The sequence below is a fragment of the Pristis pectinata genome, chromosome 15 (genome assembly GCF_009764475.1).
Source record: "Pristis pectinata isolate sPriPec2 chromosome 15, sPriPec2.1.pri, whole genome shotgun sequence".
Lineage (NCBI taxonomy): Eukaryota > Metazoa > Chordata > Chondrichthyes > Rhinopristiformes > Pristidae > Pristis > Pristis pectinata.
In genome coordinates this window covers 47,698,475-47,721,706 of record NC_067419.1, presented here as the reverse complement: position 1 = coordinate 47,721,706, position 23,232 = coordinate 47,698,475, and the positions used below count along the sequence as shown (strand labels likewise).

At 47.1% G+C, this 23,232-nt stretch overlaps 1 protein-coding gene across 1 annotated transcript; it reads right to left on the bottom strand.

The window, feature by feature from the left end:
* Positions 1–507: 507 nt before the first annotated feature.
* Positions 508–21,643, bottom strand: th2 (tyrosine hydroxylase 2). The gene is made up of 12 exons (XM_052030733.1): positions 21,374–21,643; positions 18,068–18,242; positions 16,437–16,525; positions 16,264–16,331; positions 15,898–15,948; positions 13,574–13,719; positions 13,341–13,476; positions 11,366–11,435; positions 8,915–8,971; positions 7,188–7,283; positions 4,899–5,032; positions 508–667 (listed from the first exon to the last, which is right to left on the bottom strand). Exons 1-12 carry the CDS (start codon positions 21,641–21,643, stop codon positions 508–510), a joined length of 1,452 nt encoding a protein of 483 aa, XP_051886693.1.
* Positions 21,644–23,232: the final 1,589 nt, after the last annotated feature.

The following is a 23,232-nucleotide window of genomic DNA, read 5'->3' as shown; positions in this document are numbered from 1 at the left end:
GCCAGATTGTTCTTCCATACAGACACAGTTGGCCGTGGTCTCTCTCCCTGTTGTACACTGTGCTAAGGGCAGCAACCACAGAGGAACTCACACCACACTGACCTGGGAAATCTATCACCGGTCCTTCATCATTGCAAGGTCTAGATCCTGCAACTCCCTCCTCGTCAGAACTGTGGAAGGACTACAGTGATTCATTACCACCTTCTCATGGGCAAGAAGGGAAGGTAATAAATGTCTCATCCCATGAAAGAATTAAAATTACATCTATGCTTATCTGCATACATATATACATCAGAACATAGTGCCACTCATAAATACTCAGACAGGTTAAGCTCTGCATTTAGGAATACTTTCATAAAATATTAATTGTTCTCATAGAGTCTGGACTATTCACTATATCCCTGGGTGTTTAGTACGGAGGGTTGGGTAGGTTCCCAGCAAGGAGACCCCAGGGGGAAAATCTTACAAAATGTGAACCTGCTCATTCCCCCCGTGGGAAAGATTTATTTAAGAAAGTTTATCAAGAGCAGAGCAGAGGATTCTCAGGTCTTCCCTGACCTGGGTTAGTGCGTCCTTGACCTTGTGTGGCTTGTCGAGGATCTCCACGCTGCAAGTTAATGGATCGTAGCGCAGTGAGAAAGGTTTCCTGATTTTGGAGGCATAAGCCCTGTTCAAAGAGGAAAAAAAATCAACATAATGGCCTGAAACAAGGGAGAGTCGGGTAAACCTCAGCGCCAAATGCGTCACAAACAGCAGCTCGGACCGCTGCTGTTTGTGATGTACATAAATGACCTGGATGAGTATATTGAGGGTGGGTTAGTAAGTTTGCAGATGATACCAAGATTGCTGGAGCTGGGAATAGTGTAGAAGACCGGCGATGGATACAGTGTGATATAGATCAGCTGCAGATGTGGGCAGAGAAATGGCAGATGGAGTTTAACCTGGATAAATGTGAGGTGTTGTGCCTTGGTAGGACAAATTTCAAGAGGAGGTAAACTCTTAAGGGCAAGATCCTTAACAGTGTTGAAGAGCAGAGAGACTTTGGGGTGCGTCCATGACTCATTGAAAGTGGCTACACAGGTAGATAGGGTGGTTAAGAAGGCTTATGGAATGCTTGCATTTATTAATCAAGGTATTGAGTACAGGAGTCAAGAAGTTATGATACATCTCTATAGAACTCTGGTTAGGCCACATTTAGAGTATTGCGTGCAATTCTGGTCACCTCACTATAGGAAGGATGTTGAGGCTTTAGAGAGGGAGCAGAGGAGGTTTACTAGGATGCTGCCTGGATTAGAGATCATGTGCTATCAGGAGAGGCTGGACAAACTTGGGCTGTTTTCTCTGGAGCGGCGGGGGCTGAGGGGTGATCTGTTGGAAGTGTATAAAATTATGAGGGGCATAGATAGGGTGGACAAGCAATATCTTTTTCCCATTATTGAGCGATCCGATACCAGAGGGCATGCATTTAAGGTGAGAGGGGGTAGGTTCAGAACAGACGTGAGGGGTACGTTTTTTTACTGAGAGTGTGGTGGATGCCTGGAATGCGTTGCCTGATAGGGTGGTGGAGGCAAATTCATTGGGGGCTTTTAAGAGGGGCTGTGCTGTACTGTTCTATGTTCTATGTTCTTGTCTTCATTGTAATGGTTGTCCTGCACCATCATCTCAGCCAGGTGAAGTTACGAGAGGAGGTCTTAAGACAATGTTCTGGTGTTGTGTTGATGAGTTAACTGGTGACTGCAAATTGCCCCCAGTGTAGAGTGGTAGAATCTAGGGGGCATTGAGGGGGATAAAGTGGGATTAGTGCAAATGTGTGGTTGGTGGTTGGATTGGACGGTGGATTGAAGGGCCTGTTTCTGTGCTGGATGACTCTGATTCTGTGACTTGACCCAACACAGGAGGTACAGTGGTGCCACTAGAAGACCCACTGCCTCACAGCACCAGAGACCCGAGTTTGATTCTGACCTCGGATGCTGTCTGTGTGGAGTTTGCACATTCTCCCTGTGACTGCGTGGGTTTCCCCCGGGTGCTCCAGTTTCCTCCCATGTGCAGGTTGGTAGGTTAATTTGCTGCTGTAAATTGTCCCTAGTGCGTAGGTGAGGGGTAGAATCTGTGGGGCGTTGATGAGAATGTGGGGAGAATAAAATATGGGCTCAATGTAGAATGAGTGTTAGTGGGTGGTTGATGGTCGGTGCAGACACGATGGGCCGAAAGGTCTGTTTCCCTGCTGTATCTGTCTCTATGACTCACCACATCAGAAGATGCTGGAATTTGATCAGCATTCGATCTGGAACATTAACTCTGTTTCTCTCTCCACAGCTGCTGCCTGGCCTGCCGAGTGTTTCCAATATTTTCCACTTTTATTTCAGATCTCCAGCATCTGCAGTATTTTGACCTTACAGCATCACATCAGCCGTTCACACCAGAACGCAAGGTCCGGCCTAATACGTAGTACTGCATGAAAGGAGTTGTTGACCTCCCATCAATCACCCAAGGCCACATCTACCTTCCCAGGCAGAAGAAGTGTCCCTTTGCATCAATCCCAGCAAGTCTTGGTACAGCAACTGCTCTGTCCGTGACCACAAGAAACTGCAGAGTGTTGTGGACACAGCTCAGCACATCACAGAAACCAGTCTCCCCTCCATACGCTTCTCACTGCCTTGGTAAAGCAGCCAACATAATCAAAGAAGGGTCCTGACCCGAAACATTGACCGTCTGAGTTTCTCCACAGATGCTGCCTGGCCTGCTGAGTTCCTCCAGCATTTTGTTGTTTTTTCATCTAGATTCCAGCATCTGCAGTCCTTTATTTCTCTAATCAAAGACCCCACCCAACCCGGCCATTCTCCCTTCTCCCCCCTTCCCATGAGCAGAAGATACAAAAGCCTGAAAGCACGTACCACCAGGCTCAAGGACAGCTTCTATCCCGCTGTTATAAGACTATTGAACAGTTCCCTAGTACGATAAGATGGACTCTTGACCTCACAATCTGTTATCACCTTGCAGCTTATTGTCTGCCTGCACTGCACTTTCTCTGTAACTGTAACACTTTATTCTGCATTCTGTTATTGTTTTCCCTTGTACTACCTCATTGCACTGATGTGATGAAATGATCTGTATGGATGGCATGCAAATTAAAGTTTTTCACTGTACCTCGGTACATGTGACAATAATAAACCAATTGACCAATTTATCTTGGGGCCCCCCTTAACCTGCATCTTTGGAAGGTTGATAGGTTCAGTACGTGGGTGAACTCTTGGCAAATGGAGTTGGAAAGTGTGAAGTCATAGACTTTGGAAAGAAGAATCAAAAGGCAGACTATTATCTGACTGGAGAGAGATTGCAAATATGTGTACAGGGGGATCAAGGGGTTCTCGTGAATGACACACACAAAAAAGTTATCATGTGCAGCAAGTGATCAGGAAGGCAAATGGTATATTGGCCTTTGTTGCAACGGGTCAGAGATTAGAAATCGGGTGAGTATTGTTACATTGTCCAGGGTGCCTGCATGATCATCTCCGCCAGGTGAGGTTACATGAGGAGGCCATAAGACAATGGTCTGGGGGTGGGTTGGTGGGTTAATTGGCCACTGTAAATTGCCCCTAGTATCTGCTTGAATGGTAGGATCTAGAGGGAATTTGGGATAAAATGGGATTAGGGCAGGGTCAGTGTAAGTGGGTGCTTGGTGGATGGTTTGGACTTAGTGGATCATCCAGACTCTGACTCCGAGACTGACCCCACACAGGGCAACGGGTGGAAACACTACCTTGCAGCGCCAGAGACCCAGGTTCAATCCTGACCTCGGGCACTGTCTGTGTGGAGTTTGCACGTTCATGACTGTGTGCATTTACCCCGGGTGCTCCGGTTTCCTCCCACATCCAAAAAATGTGTGGGTTGATAGGTTAATTGGCCGCACTACACACTGTTTTGGACCTTATTTAAGAAATGATATTCCTATCAAAACGGCTGTAGCGGTTAGTTCTGTATCCTTGGGAGTGTAATAGAAAGAGAGGTGAGCTACTTGAAACGTATCAGACCTTAAGGTTCGAAAGGGTAAATGTCAAGGTTTACGAGGATGTTGCCAGGACTTGAGGGACCGAGTTATAGATCGAGGTTGAACAGCGAGGATTTTATTCATTGGAGTGTAGGACAATGAGGGGTGATCTTATAGAGGTGTATAAAATCATGAGGGACGTAGATAGGGTGAATGTGCACAGTCTTTTCCCCAGGGTTGGGGAATCAAGAACTAGAGGGCATAGGTTTAAGGTGAGAGGGGAGAAATTTAATAGGAACCTGAGGGGCAACTTTTTCACCCAGAGGGTGGTCCGTATATGGAACGAGCTGCCAGAGGAAGTGGTTGAGGCAGGTACATTAACAACATTTAAAAAGCACTTGGAAAGTACATAGCTTGGAAAGGTTTAGAGGGATATGGGCAAATGGGACTAACTTAGATGGGCATCTTGGTTGGCATAGACTAGTTGGGCCGAAGGGCCTGTTTCCGTGCTGTATTTTTCCCATGAGTGGGCTGTCATTTAAAACATTTATAACAACTTCTCACCTGGGGCAGTGAATCCCTGGAATTCCTACCCCAGAGAGCTATGGAGGACGGATTGTTGGGGGTAGTTGAAGGGGAGGTAGATAGCTCTTTGAAAGATTAAGGAACTGAGCACAGAAGAGGAGATGGGGCTATGGCCATTCTGAAGGGCCGAATGGCCTACTCCTGCTCCTATCTTCTTGGGTCTCATCTCTAGCACATTCTGATTGGCTGCTGCCAACAGCAAGCCCTCCTTAGAAGCATTTAATTGGCTGCAAAGCAGTGTGTGATGTCCCTGGTTTGTGAAGGCGCTACAGGAATGCAAGACACTGTATGGTGAGGGAGCAGGGTGATCTGAACAGGGGCTTACCACAGTTTGGATTTTGCGTCTTCGAAACTCTCCGCTACAAAGTAGGCGGGTTGGAAGGTCTGGTCCTGGTAAATCTGGAGAGCTGTCACCTCGGGGTCGAAGGCTTTGTACTGGGGCTCCCCGGATAGCGAGTACTGTGCACAGTGACACTGGCCGTTAGTTACAGCTCCCATTGGAGCAGCTCCCCAAGTCCCAGTCCCGGGGGCATCTGTCAGGGACAGGGTCCGACAGGAGAGCCCAAGTAACGCCTGGGGGCGCCTGAGGATTCAAACCCCCCGGCATCACCCCGGCTGATCCCTCCCCCTCCGGCTCCCACACCCGATCATACCCCGGAGCACAACACTCGGCATTCCAGGCTTTGTACTCGCCAGTGTAGGACCGAGGGAGCGCCGTGCTGTCAGGGGAGCGGTTGAGGGAGCGCCCGAGGGCAATGAGGGAGCGACGCGGCCAGAGCGCCTGAGGGAGTGCAGAACAAATGAGGGGGGTAGTACTGAGGGAGCGCCACATTGTCCCTGAGGGAGCGCACAGTAGTAACGAGGGAAAACCACAGTGGGAATTAAACCTGCGGTGACTCTAAAGTCAAATCAGTTTAAAGTCAAATCACTGCTACAAAATCCTTTCTTGCATTGGGGAACCATGCGTGTATGCCATCAAAGGTTCCCACTCTGGCACTGAGACTGGCAAGTACACTGGTTCGAACCAACCTGCACTCTCGGAGGTGGAGGTTTCACCACAGCAGCTAAACAAGTGGTGGTCTCGAGCCCCAGGGACACCGCCCTCTGGCTCCTACACCCGGAGCGCTGGATTTGGGATTCCTGGCTATGTCACTGTAGGGGAGGGGGTACCTCAGTCAGAGATGTACTGAGGGAGCACCACACTGTGGGAAGGGGTGGTACTGAGGGAGCCGCCCTGTGAGAGGGGCAGTACTGAAGGAGCGCCGCTCTGTGGGAGGGGTGGTAGTGCTGAGGGAGTGTCACAGTGGGGGAGCAGTACTGAGGGAGCGCAGTGGGAGGGGCGGTATTGGGTGTGTGGGGCAGTACTGATGGACCGTCACACTGCAGGAGGGGCAGTATTCAAGCCCGGCGCTGTTGGTCTACGGGCACCTGGTGTGGCGCGGGGAGGGGCGTGCGACAGATCTCCTGGTGGGTCTCCTGCTGGGCCTGACCAAGCTGGCCATCCACGGGACGCTGCGGCGGGCGGCCGAGGGTCCCGGCAGGTTGGCCTGCCTGCCCGTCTTCCGCGCTTACGTGCGCGCGCGAGTGTCGTTGGAAAGGGAGCACGCGGTCTCCTCGGGTGCCCTGGCCGAGTTCTGCGCTCGGTGGGCCCCTCAGGGGATCGCATGTGTGGTGGACGAGACGGACACGATTCTGGTGTGAAGTGTCGTGCGTTTTGCGGTTGCGGGCGTAGTGTTGCGCGGGTATTGGTTTCGGCCGGGTTGTTTCTTTCTGTACTCGATGTAGCGTGTTTGCTGTTGGTTGTTTTGTAGTGTTTTTTTTAATGAATAAACGTTTTGTACAAAAAAAAGGGGCAGTATTAAGCCCGGCGCTGTTGGTCTACGGGCACCCGGTGCGGCGCGGGGAGGGCCGCGCGGCGGATCTCCTGGTGGGTCTCCTGCTGGGCCTGGCCAAGCTGGCCATCCACGGGACGCGGCGGCGGGCAGCTGAGGGTACCGGCGGGTTGGCCTGCCTACCCGTCTTCCGCGCTTACGTGCGCACGCGGGTGTGTTTAGAGAGGGAGCACGCAGTTTCTGCGGGCACCCTAGCCGAGTTCCGCGCTCAGTGGGCCCCTCGGGGGATCGCGTGTGTCGTGGACGGTACGAACGCAATTCTTATTTGAAGTGTCGCGTGTCGCGTTGACGGGTGTAGCGTCGCGTGTGTGTTTCGTTGGTATTAGTTTGCATTCTCTACCGTAGTATGTTGTTGCGTAGTTTCTTCTTTTCTGTATTAGATGTCGTGTATTGACACTGGTTGTCTTTTGTAGAGCTTTTAGTGAATAGACGTTTATTATTAAAAAAAAAGGGGCGGTACTGAGGGAGCGCTGCACTGTTGGAATTATCTGGTTATTGACGCTGCGGTGTGCTGCCACATTTCAAGTTAACGTTTCCAAAAATACATAATTGGCCCCAATGCGCTCCGGGACGTCCGGTGTCAGTTTACTATTACAGAAGTACAGTTCACAAACACGAGTAGCTGTGGGTGGCAAAGGCAACTATTGCTTTCCCATTTTAAGTGAAATTGTGTAACACACACGGGGCTGCCCCGCGGACTTCCCTCCCCACCATCTCCCTACCATTAACTCTCCGTATGAGGAGAGCAGGCCAGCTCCATAGGCTTTCAGAGCTCCATTCTGTTTACAAAGGCCGAACTCTATTGTAAACCAGTAAAGCTGCAGAAACAAACAACACATGGGGTGTTAGTACAACAGAAACACTGAGCAAAAGATTAGCCATGACTTTATTGTGCAGTGGACCAAGTATCTGAATAGTTATTGTGTAGTTCTGGTCGCCCCATTGCAGGAAGGACGTGGAGGCTTGGGAGAGAGTTTACCAGGATGCTGTGGGTATGAGTTACAAGGAGAAGCTAGACAAACTTGGGCTGTTTTCTCTGGAGCGGCAGAGGCTGAGGGGAGGCTGAAGTTTATAAAATTATGAGAGGCATAGATACAGTAGACAGTAAGAACCTTTTTCTCATGGTAGAAATGTCAATTACTAGAGGACATCCATTTAGAGTAAGGGGGGGAAGTTTAAAGGAGATGTGCGGGGCACGGGGAGTGCTGGGTGTCTGCCAGGGTGGCAGATATGATAGTGGTGTATGAGGCTGTTAGACAGGCACATGAATATGCAGGGTATGGAGGGATATGGATCATGAAGGAATTTAGTTTAATTCGGCATTGTGTTCGGCACAGACACTGTGGGCTGAAGGGCCTGTGTTCTAAGCTCTATGAATAGCCTTCTCCTGGTTCTATTTCTTATGCTCTTTTGATCTTTGATGTTCCTTCACTGTCGCTGGGTCAGAATCCCTAAACTCCCTCCCTTACAGCACTGTGGGTACACCCACATCTCAAGGACTGCAGCAGTTCAAGAAGGCAGCTCACCACCACCTTCTCAAGGGCAACTAAATACCGGCTCAGCTTGCGAAGCCCACAATGACTATAAATAAAATCTTCTCCGACTATAATGCCAACAACTTGCATTGTAGAACAGAGACATCGTTCCTTGAAAGTGGTGATACATGTAGACAAATTGGTGAAGAAGGTGTATGGCACACCTGGCTTCATAACTGAGATGTACTGGGCACAATTTGAGGACGAGAACACGCAAGTTGAAAGTGATGGGAAAAGTACTCACAGCGAGGGTGTGAGGAAAAACCTTCTTTTCTGCAGACAGCAGTGATGGTCTGGACGAAAAACACAATGCTGGAGAAACTCAGCAGGCCAGGCAGCATCCGTGGAGAAAAGCAGGTGGTCAATGTTTTTGTTTTGTATCTAGATTCCAGCACCGCAGTCCTTTGTTTCTCTAGTGATGGTCTGGGTCCCACCTTAGGGGGTGAGGGTGGAACCAGTGCCTTTGGAGGGGCACATGAGATATAGTAATTTTCATGGCTGTTGGGAACATGCAGGAGACTGGGAATAAATTGCTCAACAAGGATCCAGCATGGACTTAATGGCTGAGTGATAGTGAATCTCAATCGTGGACCTCAGAATTGAAACTAACCCCAAAACCTTTGTTACTGTTATTAATTTCTCTAGATATGAAATGGGACTAGCCAATTACTCAATGCATAGAGTCATACAGCAGGGAAACAGGCCCTTCAGCCGAACTTAGTTACTTCTATCATTAATTACTTCTGTTCCTCTGAAGATTTAGAATTGTTTTAATAATGTGACCACTGTACAAACCTACAAATTAGGAGTGGGAGTAGGCCATTCGGCCCCTTGAGTCCACTCTAGCATTCAGTAAGATCATGGCTGACCTGATTGTTATGGATTGTTATAAACTTTTTCTCTTAATTACTCACTGTTGATAGTTTCTCAATATCTTCATCTGATGCCCCGAGTGATGCAAGACCGAGTTCCTAAGTAGTGATAGAAAAGGCATAATGTTTACATTGAATGTCTAGCTATCAACAACTGATGTGACTGGAGTCAGTCACTGAAGCAGGGGCGAGACTAATCTTGCTTCTCAGAATGAGAAGTGAGATACTTGTGGAGTTAAGGATTGGAATTGGTTTAGTTCACTATATCACATGTACCTAAGTACAGTGAAAAACTTGTCTTACATACCCTTCATACAGATTAATTCATTACAAAGGGCATTGAGGTAGTACAGGGTAAAATAATAACAGAATACAGAACAAAGTGTTACAGCTCAGAGAAGGTGCAGTGCCAGTTTGCAAGGAAACAGAAAACTCAGTACTTCCATGAAGACAAGAGAGACAGCAGATTCTGGAATCTAGAACATAAAACAGAACGCTGGAAGAACTCAGCAGGTCAGGCAGCATCTTGTACGTTCTTCTTTACTTGAGGCCAACTTGGTCCCATTTGCTCCCATCGGGCAGAAGATACAAAAGCCTGAAAGCACGTACCACTAGGCTCAAGGACAGCTTCTATCCTGTTGTTATAAGAGTATTGAATGGTGCCCTAGTACAATAAGGTGGACTCATGACCTCACAATCTACCTTGTTATGACCTTGCATCTTATTGTCTACCTGCACTGCACTTTCTCTGTAGCTGTGACACTTTACTCTGCATTCTGTTATTGTTTTACCTTGTACTACCTCAATGCACTGTGTAATGAATTGACCTGTACAATCAGTATGCAAGACAAGTTTTTCACTATACCTCGGTACAAGTGACAATAATAGACCAATTCCAATTTCAATTCCATTACACTTGTGTGCAGTGCCCAGAGGCATGTTAGCTGATATCCATCCATCTGATGGTGGAGCATTGGCAGATGGAATTTAATCCTGACAAATGCGAGGTGACGCATTTTGGGATGTCAAATAGGGGTCGGACACGTACAGTAAATGGTAGGACACTATGGAATGTTGATGAACAGAGAAACCGAGGCATTCAAGTCCGTAGTTCCCTGAAAGTGGCAACACAAGTGTTCAGGGTGGTGAAGAAGGCATATGGCACATTTGCCTTCATAGATCAAGTAGAATAGAATAGTTAGGATATTATTTTGCAACCTTATGAAACACCAGTTAGATCTCACTTGTGGAGTTCTGTGTGAAGTTCTGGTCACCACACCATAGGAAGGATGTGGTTGTGCTGGATAGAAATATTGAAAAGATTCACCAGGATGCTGCCTGGATTAGTTGTGGGGGAGAGATTGGATCGGCTGGGCTTGTTTTCCCTGGAGTGGAGGAGCCTGAGGGGTGACCTGAAGAGGTGTTTAAGATTATGAAAGGCAGAGATAGGGTAGAGAGTCAAAATCTTTTTCCCATGGTCGGGGCATCAAAAACAAGAGGGTGGGGGTTTAAGGTGGGAGGAAGGAGTTTTAAAGGGGACCTGACGGGGAAGTTTTTTAACACAGAGAGTGGTTGGTATCTGGAACGTGCTGCCAGAGGAGGTGCTGGAGTCAGATACAATCACTACATCTAAGAGGCATTTAGAAAGACAGATAAATAGGGAAGGTATATGAGGATAGGTTGAGTGAGCTAGGGCTTTTCTCTTTGGAGAGGAGGAGGATGTGACTTGATAGAGGTGTACAAGATGATAAGAAGCATAGATCGATTGGACAGTCAGGGATTTTTTCCCAGGGCAACAATGGCTAACACGAGGGGACATAATTTTAAGGTGATTGGAGGAAGGTATAAGGGGGATGTCAGGGGTAAGTTTTTTTACACAGAGAGTGGTGGGTGCATGGAACGCACTGCCAGCAGAGGTTGTGGGGGCAGGTACATGTGGGACATTTAAGATACTCTTAGATAGGCACATGAATGACAGAGAAATGGGGGGCTATGTGGGAGGGAAGGGTTAGATAGATCTTAGAGCAGGATAAAATGTCGGCACAACATTGTGGGCCAAAGGGCCTGTACTGTGCTGTAATGTTCTATATTCTATGTCTGTGTTCTGTGTTCTGTGTATAGAAGGATACTCCCAATGTGGGCAAATGGGATTCGTGCTGATAGGCAAAAAGGTCAGCATGGATGTTGTGGGCTGAAGTGCCTGTTTCTGTGCTGTGCAACTCTGTGACTCTATGAATCTAAATCTGTTTGTGGTCAATATCTCTGCCGTGATCTATAGTAAAATCCATACCTTGACTCTATGATTCTAATCTAAATTAGTCTATCTCATTCATCCAACTGGGACGTTACAGAATCTGACAGCTCACATCACTACAGCTAAAAATATCATCATTCAAGAGTGCTCACTCTGTAGAATTACATTGTTTGTGAGTTATATCAAAAATCAAGCACGTTAATGAGAAAGGACAATGCCAGTGTGAGGCAGTGTTTTACCTGGGAGAACTGTGAGAATTCCTTATCTGCCAACATGGGGATGTGCCCCAGCAGTTCATGGCAGCAGTCTCTATAAAGAAGGAAAACACAACATCAGTATTAATTTTAATTTTGTGTCTACTCAGCTCTTTAATCAGGACTTGTCGGAGCGTCCTGTCTGACCGCTGCCTTCTGATGGGTCACAGACTCCAAAGCCGACCCCACTTTAAAACTTCAAAACTTCCATTTGCTTCAATTGTGACCATTGTTCACAACGCATGTCACTGAATTTTTATAATATGTATGGCATCATAGAAACTTACTGGTATAGAATGAGGCCATTTGGCCCATTGTGTCTGTACCAGCACTATAAAATAGCCCTTCATTTTGTCCCACTCTCTTACTCCTCTGGGTCAGTCTCCTTGGTTGGACATGAGGTTTGGATTTCACCACCCTTTCAGCCCTTGTATAATTACACATAATCCCTCATCTGTTTTGTTTTTGGCCATTTGCCTTAAATCTGTAGCCTCTGGTTCCCAAATCTTTCCACTTTAGAAACAGCTTCTTGTTGATTTTGACTGCATCCATTAAACCTCTCCTTAACCTTCTCTGTTCCGACAGGAACAACCACAGTGTCTCATAAGAATGGAAGAATTAGGAGCAAGGGCCGGTTGTGTCCGTGGATCTGAGGGGTAAGAGAACGGTTGGTATCCGGAACTCGTTGCCAGAGGAGGGGGTGGAATCAGATACAATCGCTGTGTTTAGGAGACATTTAGAGCAACACTTAAATCAGTAAAGCACTGAAGGATACATTCCTAATGCAGGCAAATGGGATTGGTGTAGGTGGGCGTAAGGTCATCATGGACGTGATGGACCGAAGGGCCTGTACGGCTCTGTGACTTTGTCTACGTTGCCCCAGAGCCTCGTTTGCTGTTCAATACAAGCAGAGCTGCTCACGGCCAAAACTCTACTTCTCTCCTGTCACATAACCCTTGACTTCCCCACAGGGCGAAATCTGTCTACCTCACCATTGAATGTATTCACTGACTCCCCCTCCCTGGAACAGAGAAATCCGAAGGTTTACCACATCCGAGAGAAGAAGTCCCTCCTCACTTTGTGTCTGCAATAACTTTAAAACATAAACAAGCTCACTTAAAAATTGAAGCCTTACTTCTATTTCTGTGTTAGATTTCCTGCAAAGATATCCCTTTCCTTGGCAACTACTTCATCTGCCCATTTCTCTTTCATTATTTTCATCCCATAATTTCTGCGAAAACAGATGTTTGAAGAAACAACTGACGGAAAAGGGACAGAAGTTAGGAAACTCACTCCCATCACAGAACCACACACACCACGCACGCACGCACACATTCACCTAGACACAGAAGTGGATACACACATACACAGAGACAAAGACACACTTACTGTATGTAGACTAACAAATATACACCAGTGCAGACAAGCACACTCACTTTCATTCACACAGGCACATACACACACTGACCCAGACCTCCAGTCACAAAGTTGCATGTGCACACACACACTCAGACACACACTCACACACACACTCACACACACACACACACACACACAAACATACACATAAATACACACACACACACTCACACACTCACTCAGTCACACACACACACTCACACTCACACTCACACACTTACACTCACTCACACACTCACTCTCACACGCACACTCACACACACTCACACTCACTCACACTCACACTCACTCACACTCACACTCACTCTCACTCACTCTCACACACACTCACACTCACTCACACTCACTCACACTCACTCACTCACACACACACTAACATACACACTCTCACACTCATACAAACATACACATAAATACTCTCACACACACACACACTCACACTCACACACACTCATGTGCTCACACACACACACACACACACTCTCTCACACACACACACACACTCACTTTCTCACTCACACACACACAATAAAATCCTTACGGTTCTGGAGAGTGCATTGGGGATGAAGGGTGCCGGACGTACTGTGTACACTGAAACACCCTGAATGCCAGGCTGGCTAAGAAATCTCTGGCAGACAGGAGACCAGCAACAGGTCGCAGACGAAAACCTGTCCTCTCTAGAAAGTGAAAGAACAAAGTCATTGTGAGTCAAGGTGATGGATTCCCAGCCACAGCCGACAGGGTTCTGAAACTCCAGAGTTACATGACACCTGCCTTGCAAGAAAGTAGAGACGTCCTGAAGCTGAGGGATGTTGTCTGCTTGGTACCCACACTGCTTCTCAAGCATCCAGAAGGCATCCACAAACTGCTTGCAGGCATGACTTGGGTACAAAGTGGTCAACTTAGTGTAGACCTGCTTCCTAGAACAACAAGTGCACATTATATCAGAGAATTTATCTTCCTTCCTTTCTGAGTTTACTACCCTTTCCTCCTTTGATTCCAGGTCAGATAAATGAGATTTGCAAGTGCGGTTCTGGCCGCCCCATTACAGGAAGGATGTGGAGGCTTCGGAAGGTGCAGGAGAGGTTTACCGGGATAGAGAGTATTACGTATAAGGAGGATTGGACAAACTTGCATTGTTTTCTCTGGAGCATCAAAGGCTGAGGGCCGACCTGATAGAAGTTTATACAGTTATGATAAGATATCTTTATTAGTCACATGTACACCAACACACACAGTGAAATGCATCTTTTGCGTAGTGTGTTCTGGGGGCAGCCCGCAAGTGTCGCCACGCTTCTGGCGCCAACATAGCATGCCCACAACTTCCTAACCCGTACGTTTTTGGAATGTGGGAGGAAACCGGAGCACCCGGAGGAAACCCACGCAGACACGGGGGGAACGTACAAACTCCTTACAGACAGTGGCCGGAATTGAACCCAGGTCTCTGGCGCTGTAAAGCACTACGCTAACCGCTACACTACCGTGCCTGCCCCGTCATAGGCACCCTGAGAGACACAGGCAGGGTGGATAGTCAGTCTTTTCCCCAATGTCAAATACCAGAGGGCATGGATTTAAGGTGAGAGGGAGTAAAGTTTAAAGGAGATTTTTGAGGCAAGTTTTTTTTTACTTAGAGTGTAGCGGGTGCCTGGAACACGCTGCTAGAGGAACTGGTAGAAGCAGAAACAATAGCAATATTTATGAGGCATTTAGAGAGGCACATGAACAGGCAGGGAATGGAGGGATATAGACCACATGCAGGCAGGTGAGATTAGTATAAATTGGCATCAAGTTCGGCACAGACATCATGGGCCGAAGGGCCTGCTCTTGTGTTGTACTGTTATAAGTTCTACATTCTACGTTCTGTGTTCCACGTTCTGCGTTCTATGTTCTGTGTTCTATATAAGGATGAAACAGGCCTGAGGGATGAAGCAAAACAGAAAATGCTCAACAGGCCGAGCAGCCCCTGTGGTGGGAGAAACAGACTTAACATTTAATGTTCAAGTTTTAAAAATTTTCCCAATTTGGATGAAAGATTATTGAGCTGATATGTTAATTCTGTTTCTCTCTCCACAGATGCTGCCTGACCAGCAGAACATTTTGAGCATCTCTGAATTCCAAGTCTTTTGCTCTTGGAGAACGGAAGTGGCAGCTCCTCTTCCCACATGAACACTGTCAGATCTGGAGTGAGCAAGTGGATGGAGCTACTTCCCATCATCATGTTTCCCTGCTTCTCCTGAATAAATGTACAGGTATACGCCTTAGAGTCACAGAGTCATACAACATGGAAACAGGCCCTTCAGCCCAACTCGTCCATGCTGACTGTGTTGCCCAGTGAGCTAGTCCCATCTGCCCATGTTTGGCCCATAGCACTCTAAACCTCTCCTATCCATGTACTTATCTAGATGGCTTTTAAACGTTGCTAATATGCCCGCCTCAACCACTACTTCTGGCAGCTCATTCCAAATACGCACCACCCTTTGTGTGAAGAAGCTGCCTCTGATGTCCCTTTTAAATCTCTCGCCTCTGATCTTAAACCTATGCCCTCTTGTTGTTAGCTCCCCCTGCCTGGGAAAAAGACTGTGTGCCTTCACCCTGTCTATGCTCCTCATGACCTTATACACCTCTATCAGGTCACCCCTCAATCTCCTACGTTCCAGGGAATAAAGTCCTAGTCTATACAACCTCTCCTTGTAACTCAGGCCCCCAAGTCCAGGCAACATCCTGATAAATCTTTTCTGTACCCTTTCTTGTTTAATACCATCTTTAACAGGGTGACCAAAACTGTACACCATACTCCAATGTCTTATATAATTATTCAGTGCCCTGACTGATGAAGGCCAGTTTGCTAAATGCTTTCTTCACCACCTTATCTACCTGAGATGCCACTTTCAGCGAACTACGTACTTGCACTCCTAGGTCCCTCTGTTCCACAACACTCCCCATGGCCCTACCATTCACTTGCTGTGGCTGGACTTGAATTCTAGACTGTGTAGGTTCCCAGGCTGGGTACATAACCATGAAAGTCCCACATCCAGGCAGATCCTTCTGTATGAGTGTCCACCTAAAAGAACACTCGTCAAATTGCAAAAGATACTTACCAGATCGCTATCTCCTCTGCCGTATACTCCACCCTTGGCAATGATTCTCCCCTGTTGGAAAAGACACAACAAATGCCACCTCAATCCCTATGCTGAGATTTGGTGGATATTAATTTTCCCGAAGACATGTTAACACATTGATGACAAAGACTTATTCAGAATTTAATGCTTCATCAAATGGCAAGAACTATCAATGTCAACATTTTAAATGTTATGATTATTTTATTACTTTAAAAAGATTATTAATTTAATATTACCATATATACTGTTTACTCTGAGTTTCACTCAAGCAAGGAATTTCAGTGAACCCTGGCGTTTATGCAATAAACCATTCTGAATCTGAATAATGGGGCAATTTGCACTTACTGTTTATAACTCAGAGCTAGTCTTGCAATCTGAGATCTGCGTTCTCTGTACTCCAGGTCACGGTGTCCCTTAATTGGAAAAAGAATCCTTCATCACCCACTGATTTCAACTTGTTATGAACTGATGCTATTGTTCCAACAATACACAGAGGTTCAAATTCATATCAAACTCACTGGGTGGTCCTGATCCAAGGTGGGCTCAAACTTGGTCATCAGTCGTTGACACCTGTCAAGATCTCGTATTCTTCTGGGGAACCATGGGACTGGAAGTAAATTGTGTGGTCTTTAACAATATGGGAATATATTATGGCTGGGCTTACAGTACTTTAGGTAAATGTGCCCAATAGGATGCGCTGGTCCCCACCATTTCCCTCCCACAGCATGCTCAAAGTCGAGTTTATTGTCAGATAAGATAAGATTTCTTTATTAGTCACGTGTACATCGAAACACACAGTGAAATACATCTTTTTGCGTAGAGTGCACAAGTATGTGTGTGCACAGGTGCAACGAAAAACTCACTTGCAGCAGCATCACGTGCACAGAGAATCAGATAAGTAGCATTCACAAGGAAAACATAAATTAGTCATAAATTATACACAAGTTTACAATCATCCTCTCCCTCCAGTTTTTGAACCAACCGGCAAAACCCTAATCACTACAGTTTAGCAACATTATGACCACTTTGCACTAAAATGGACTTTTGTTTTGTTCTAAATGTGTCTTCTTGTAAAATTTGTGTTTCTCTTATGAATGCTGCTTATATGATGCTCTGTGCCTGTGATAAGATAAGATAAGATTTCATTATTGGTCACATGTACATCGAAACACATGAAATGCATCTTTTGTGTAGAGTGTTCTGGGGGCAGCCCACAAGTGTCGCCACGCTTCCGGTGCCAACATAGCATGTCCACAACTTCCTAACCTGTACACCTTTGGAATGTGGGAGGAAACCGGAGCACCCGGAGGAAACCCACGCAGACACGGGGAGAACGTACAAACTCCTTACAGTCAGCGGCCGGAATTGAACCTGGGTTACTGGCGCTGTAATGGTGTTACACTAACCGCTACACTACCGTGCCTGCCCACTTCTGCAAGTAAGTTTTTCATTGCACCGGTACTTGTGCAGATGACAATAAACTCGACCTTGGACTTTGACAAATAGATGTGACTTCCAGCCAGGTGCAGTTCATTGTAACGTACACCTGCACTATCCCATTACAGTCACCACTACAGCTTCACAGAGTCAGTGTGGAGTGCAAGTGATTCAGCTGGACTCTCTACACAGCTGGCACATCAGTGTACGGCTCTGACAACTCAACTGTTAGGAACATGACTCGTGGTTGGGCCAACAAACCCCAGGAGACCACAGGTCAAAGTCAGACTGAAGGTCGGTCCCATCTCTTAAAGAATCTTGAGTTAGGCTACTGGCTTGTTTACATTAGATGTCTTTTTCTTAAGCAAGCAATCCAAATCCAAGCACAACTGAAATATAAAAAACACAGCAAATGCTGGAATTATACAACAGATGGTGGTGTTGGCTGGGAGAGGGCAGGGAAGGGTTAATTTCAGCTCATCTGTCTGAAGAAGGTGCAAATAGCAGGAGAAGAGTGAAAATAGAGAAGAGAAGAGAAATAAATGGAAAAAGAAAAAAAATACTCAAAAATGGACACTGGAGAAGCAAAATATTGCAGATGCTGCAAATCGGAACTAAAACCAGGAAATTCTGGAAACACTTAGCAAGGCAGACAGTGATAAATTCAATGGCCCTCTCGCCCCCCAACACAAGCTGTGACAGAGTCCCTCACCTTTCTCCTCCCTGAAGGCGCTGACATCTTCCACCACCTGTTTTAATGAGTTTATTAGCCGGTTGGCTCTGGCGATGGGGAGTTCACATTGGACGAAGAAATCCAGGTCGTCTGCCCCAGCCTTGTCCTTCCTCGTCGCTCTGCTTTCCAGGTGAGAGATCCGAGCTTCGAACCCCTGCAAACCAGGCCAATGGTCCATGAGTCGCTGCCCTGCTTCATTTAGGTCAGTTAACCCGGTGAAATTCCAGCTGCCAGCTCTGGTCGGGAGTATTCCTAAAGGTTTCACCCTCACTCCCCAATACTTCGACCACACAAACAACCTACAACCTCCCTAATATTTTCGGAACTTGTAATAACAGAAGATATTTAAAGCTGTTTGGATTAACAATATTGTTGTTAAAGTTTCCATTAATTTCAGTCCTGTGTTGGTGACCACAGTGCACAATGGCTCTGGGAGATTCCAAGATGGAGTAGCTTAGCTGGCAAAGCCGCTGCCTCACAGCGCCAGAGAGCTGGATTCAATCCCGACCTCCGGCGCTGTCTCTGTGGAGTTTGCACATTCTCCCTGTGACTGTGTAGGTTCCCCCCACCCCCCCGGGTGCTCCAGTTTCCTCCCATATCCCAAGTATTCAGCATGGTAGGTTAAATGGCTGCTGTAAATTGTCCCCGAGTGTGTAGGTGAGGGGTAGAACCTGTGGGGGAGTTGGTGGGAATGTGGGGAGAATAAAATGGGATCATTGTAAGTGACTGGTGGCTGATCAGGTCGAAGGGCCTGTTTCCTTGATGTGTGATGCTATGGTAAACCCAGTGGGTTCACAACACAGGTAACATGGACAATATTCAACAAAATAATGGAGGGTATAGCTTTAATGGATTGGAGAGCATGTCTTATATGAGGATAGGTTGAGAGAGCTAGGGCTTTTCTCTTTGGAGAGGAGGATGATGAGAGGTGACTTGATCGAGGTGTGCAAGATGATAAGAGGCATAGATTGTGTGGACAGTCAGAGACTTTTTCCCAGGGTGACAATGGCTAACACAAGGGGACATAATTTTAAGATGATTGGAAGAAGGTATAAGGGGGATGTCGGGGGTAAGTTTTTTACACAGAGAGTGGTGGGTGCATGGAACGCACTGCCTGCGGAGGTTGTGGGGGCAGATACATGAGGGACATTTAAGAGACTGTTAGATAGACACGTGAATAATAGAAAAATAAGGAGGGCTATGTGGGAGGGAAGGGTTAGATAGATCTTAGAGCAGGATAAAATGTCGGCACAACATGGTGGTCCGAAAGGCCTGTACTGTGCTGTGGTGTTCTACATTCTAAAGGAGATTTAGGAAGCAATTTTTTTTACACAGAGGGTGGTGGGTGCCTGGAACGTGCTGCCAAGGGTGGTGGTGGAAGCAGATACAACAGTGGTGTTTAAGAGGCTTTTAGATAGACACATGGATGTGCAGGGAATGGAGAAGGTGGACTCCTGATCTCACAATCTACTCATTATGACCTTGCACCTGATTGTCTGCCCGCACTGCACTTTCTCTGCAGCAGTGACACTTTATTCTGCATTCTGTATTGTTTTACCCTGTACTACCTCAATGCACTGATCTGATGAATGCGCAAAAAATAATGTGCAAAACAACAAATTTCAATAGCAATGATTAAGAGACATTTAGACAGGCACATGAGGAGGCAGGGAATGGAGGGATACAGACCATGTGCAGCAGATGTGCAGTTTAAATTGTCATCATGGTTGGCACAGACGTCGTGGGCCGAAGGGTCTATTCCTGTGCTGTATTGTTCTATGGTCGAAATGCCCAAAATAGAATGCACCCAATTTTCCTTTCCAACCTTCTGAGTGTCCAGTTTGGTTCCCTCCAGACCAGGTGGTGTCAGCTGCAACCAATCCAACTCAAGCACCCTGGTTCCACATGGAAGAGGGTGTGAGGCTTTCTCCAACTAATGGGGTTAAAGTTATACAGCACGGGAATAGGCCCTTCAGCCCAACTCATCCATGCCAGCCACATTGACTACCTGAGCTAGTCCCATTCGACTGCATTTGGCCCATATCCCACTAAACCTTTCCTATCCATGCACCTGTCCAAGTGTTGTAATTGTACCTGCTTCACCCACTTCCTCTGACAGCTTGTTCCACAACCTCACCATCCTCTGTGTGAAGAACTTGCCTTTCAGATCCCCTTTCCCCTCTCGCCTTAAACCTGTGTCCTCTAATTTTAGACACCCCCCCAGGGAAAAAGATTGTGACCGTCCACCTTATCTATGCCCCTCATGACTTTATAAACCTCTATAAGGTCACCCCTCAGCCTCCTTCACTCCAGGGAAAATAGTCTCAGCCTGTCCAATCTCACTCGGACCTTCACATGGCTTCACTGGGAAATCAGATGCTGGTTGTTGGAATGGTCGTTCTGAGATGTATCTCCTCCTTCAGGAACCTACTGTGCAGATTCCCTGATGTTCCTGAATTTATTTACATTAAAATTAAATTAATTAAATTTATTTGTTAGTCACATGTACATCGAAACACACAGTGAAGTGCATCTTTTTGCACCAGTGAGAATGTGCTGGCGGCAGCCCGCAAGCGTAGCCACGTTTCCAGTGCCAACATAGCATGCCCACAGCTCCTAACCCGTATGTCTTTGAAATGTGGGAGGAAACCGGAGCACCAGAAGGAAACCCACGCAGACACCAGGAGAACATACAAACTCCTTACAGACAGCAGAGGAATTGAATCCGGGTTGCTGGCGCTGTAACGTTAGTTTTTAATTAGGTTGCAATAAAATAACTTCAACACACACAAAAAGTGCTGGAGGAGCTCAGCAGGTCGGGCAGCATCTATGGAGGGAAATAAACAGTCGACGTTTTGGGCCGAGACCCTTCATCAGGACTGGAAAGGAAGAGGGCAGAAACCAGAATAAGAAGGTGGGGGAGGGGGGGAAGGAGGAGGAGGGGGAGGAACACATGCAGGTAGGGGATAGGTGGGTCCAGGTGAGAAGGGGAAGGCGGGGGGGGGGAGATGTAAGAAGCTGAGAGGTGATGGGTAGAAGAGGCAAAAGGTTGAAGACGAAGGAATCAGGTTGGAGAGGACAGTGGACCATGGGATAAAGGGAAGGGGGTGAGATTATAATGGCGGGAGAAGGGGAAGGGGGGGGGGCACAGGAATGAGGGAAGACAAAGGAAGGTGGTGGGGGGGGGGGGGGGGGAGACTGCTCCTGGCCATAGATTTGACATCGATTTAGTTTGTAGATAAACTAACGAACTCTCAAAGGAAGCCACCAAGGAATGAAGCTCACCTCGAATAGTTTGAGAGCGCGGGAGGGTCCACCGTTTTTGGCGTTTCGAAGTGTAAAGATGAGAGTCACCAAAACCTGGTCGATGGTGAAGTCCACTGGATGGTCGCTGAGTTCGGCCGGCGAGTTAATGCGGATTCTGCTGTTGCGAGCATCTTCGGTCAACCTGTTCTCTGGGAGACTCTGGGGGCCAAGTTCGGTCTTCATTGGGATCAAGTGCAACGCTTCGCAGCCGGTATGGAACAATGCACGCACGGGAATCTGCTGGCCCATGGATCAAGCCGCAAGGGCTATCTGAGGGTCCTCTATTTATTGGGACACGGCGAGTTATTTATAGAAATCCTCTGAGCTAAGTGTTGGGTATATTCACAAGCCCACCTGAAGTGCGTCATTGTGGGAGATTGAATAATGAGGCGAGTTTGTGGTTGGAAGGTGTGTGTGTGTGTGTGTGTGTGTGTGTCTGAATCTGAATGTGTGTATGTGTGTCTGAATGTGTGTGTATGTATGTGTGGGTGTGGGTGAATGTGTGTGTGAATGTGTGTGAGAGAGGGAGTGCGTGTGTGTGTGTATTGGAAGTGGGGAATGATAAACCATCAGATGAAAAGGACAAGGGGCAAAGCGGGGGGGGGGGGGGGAGGGGGAGGGCGGGGGAGAGGGAATAAAATACCCAATCTTGGGACCCCGGACTATGATATCAACACTGTTCACTTCACTGCCATCCTTGAGCCGTGGCGGCGAGTCAGTGGACGCGGTGGTATCCCGATAAATGGAGGCTCTTTGTTAACTTTTGGAAGTTACAATAAATCTTCCGAGTTATATATTTACGAATTATATATTATATAAATTATATAAAACGAATTATAGATATAAATCAGGTGCTATTTGTTTCCATTTCGAATTTAGAATAATAAAGAACGGTTTTGAAACTCACAACAGGTTGCTTGCGCCTTTGGATTTTTACATTTTGCTGTTGGTCATTGACCCGTAAGGCGCTCAGAAGCGTTTCCTCTCACTCTCTGGTGTATCTGCCTGTCCCTACCCTCTCCCCTGCCTCTCACTCTCTGGTGTATGTGTTTCCAGACAAGGACTAACCGATTCCGACCACAGATTTGACAGGTGTGGTTTGGTTTCTGTTTTGGGGCGCGGTATTTGCAGTGCTGACCGTGGTCCTGAAACAGGGAACTGCTTGAAACCAACGAACAAGATGCTGGAGGAACTCAGCGGGTCAGGCAGCATCTGTGGAGGGAAATAGACCAGGTGAAGGGTCTCGACCCGAAAGGTCGACTGTTCATTTCCCTCCACAGATGCTGCCCGACCCGCTGAGTTCCTCCAGCATTTCGTGTGTTGCTCCAGATCCCGGCATCTGCCGTCTTCTGTGTATCCAACGCCTTCAAACCGATGTACACGATTAATATAACATTATAAATGCGACCAGAGTTAAATCCCCCGAATCAGGCTACACTCCATCTCACGGGAGTTATAGAACTCAAGAACAGTGGGCGCTCAAAATCGAGTCATTCCAGGACCACCTTTAACTTCAAATCTTTTACACAGAACGATCTGTAAGGACGAGCAGCGAATGTGTTCCCCGTTTTGGTCACCGGGCGTTCACAGGGCTTTCGGTTGTCATTTTATGTTTCCAGTAATTTTTACCCTTTGTTTTTGTTCCAACTGCATTGTAATAGACCATTGGGCCGCTGAAAGAGAGTTTTAAACAACGACCTCTCACCAGTAATGAAATCAGATGTAATAAAATGGAGAGGAGAGTGATCGCGGGTGTATGTCGACTGGATTGATCCGTAGGTTCCTGACGCAAATTCTCCCATTTAACCCACCACACTGTTCAGAGAGGGGAAAAAATC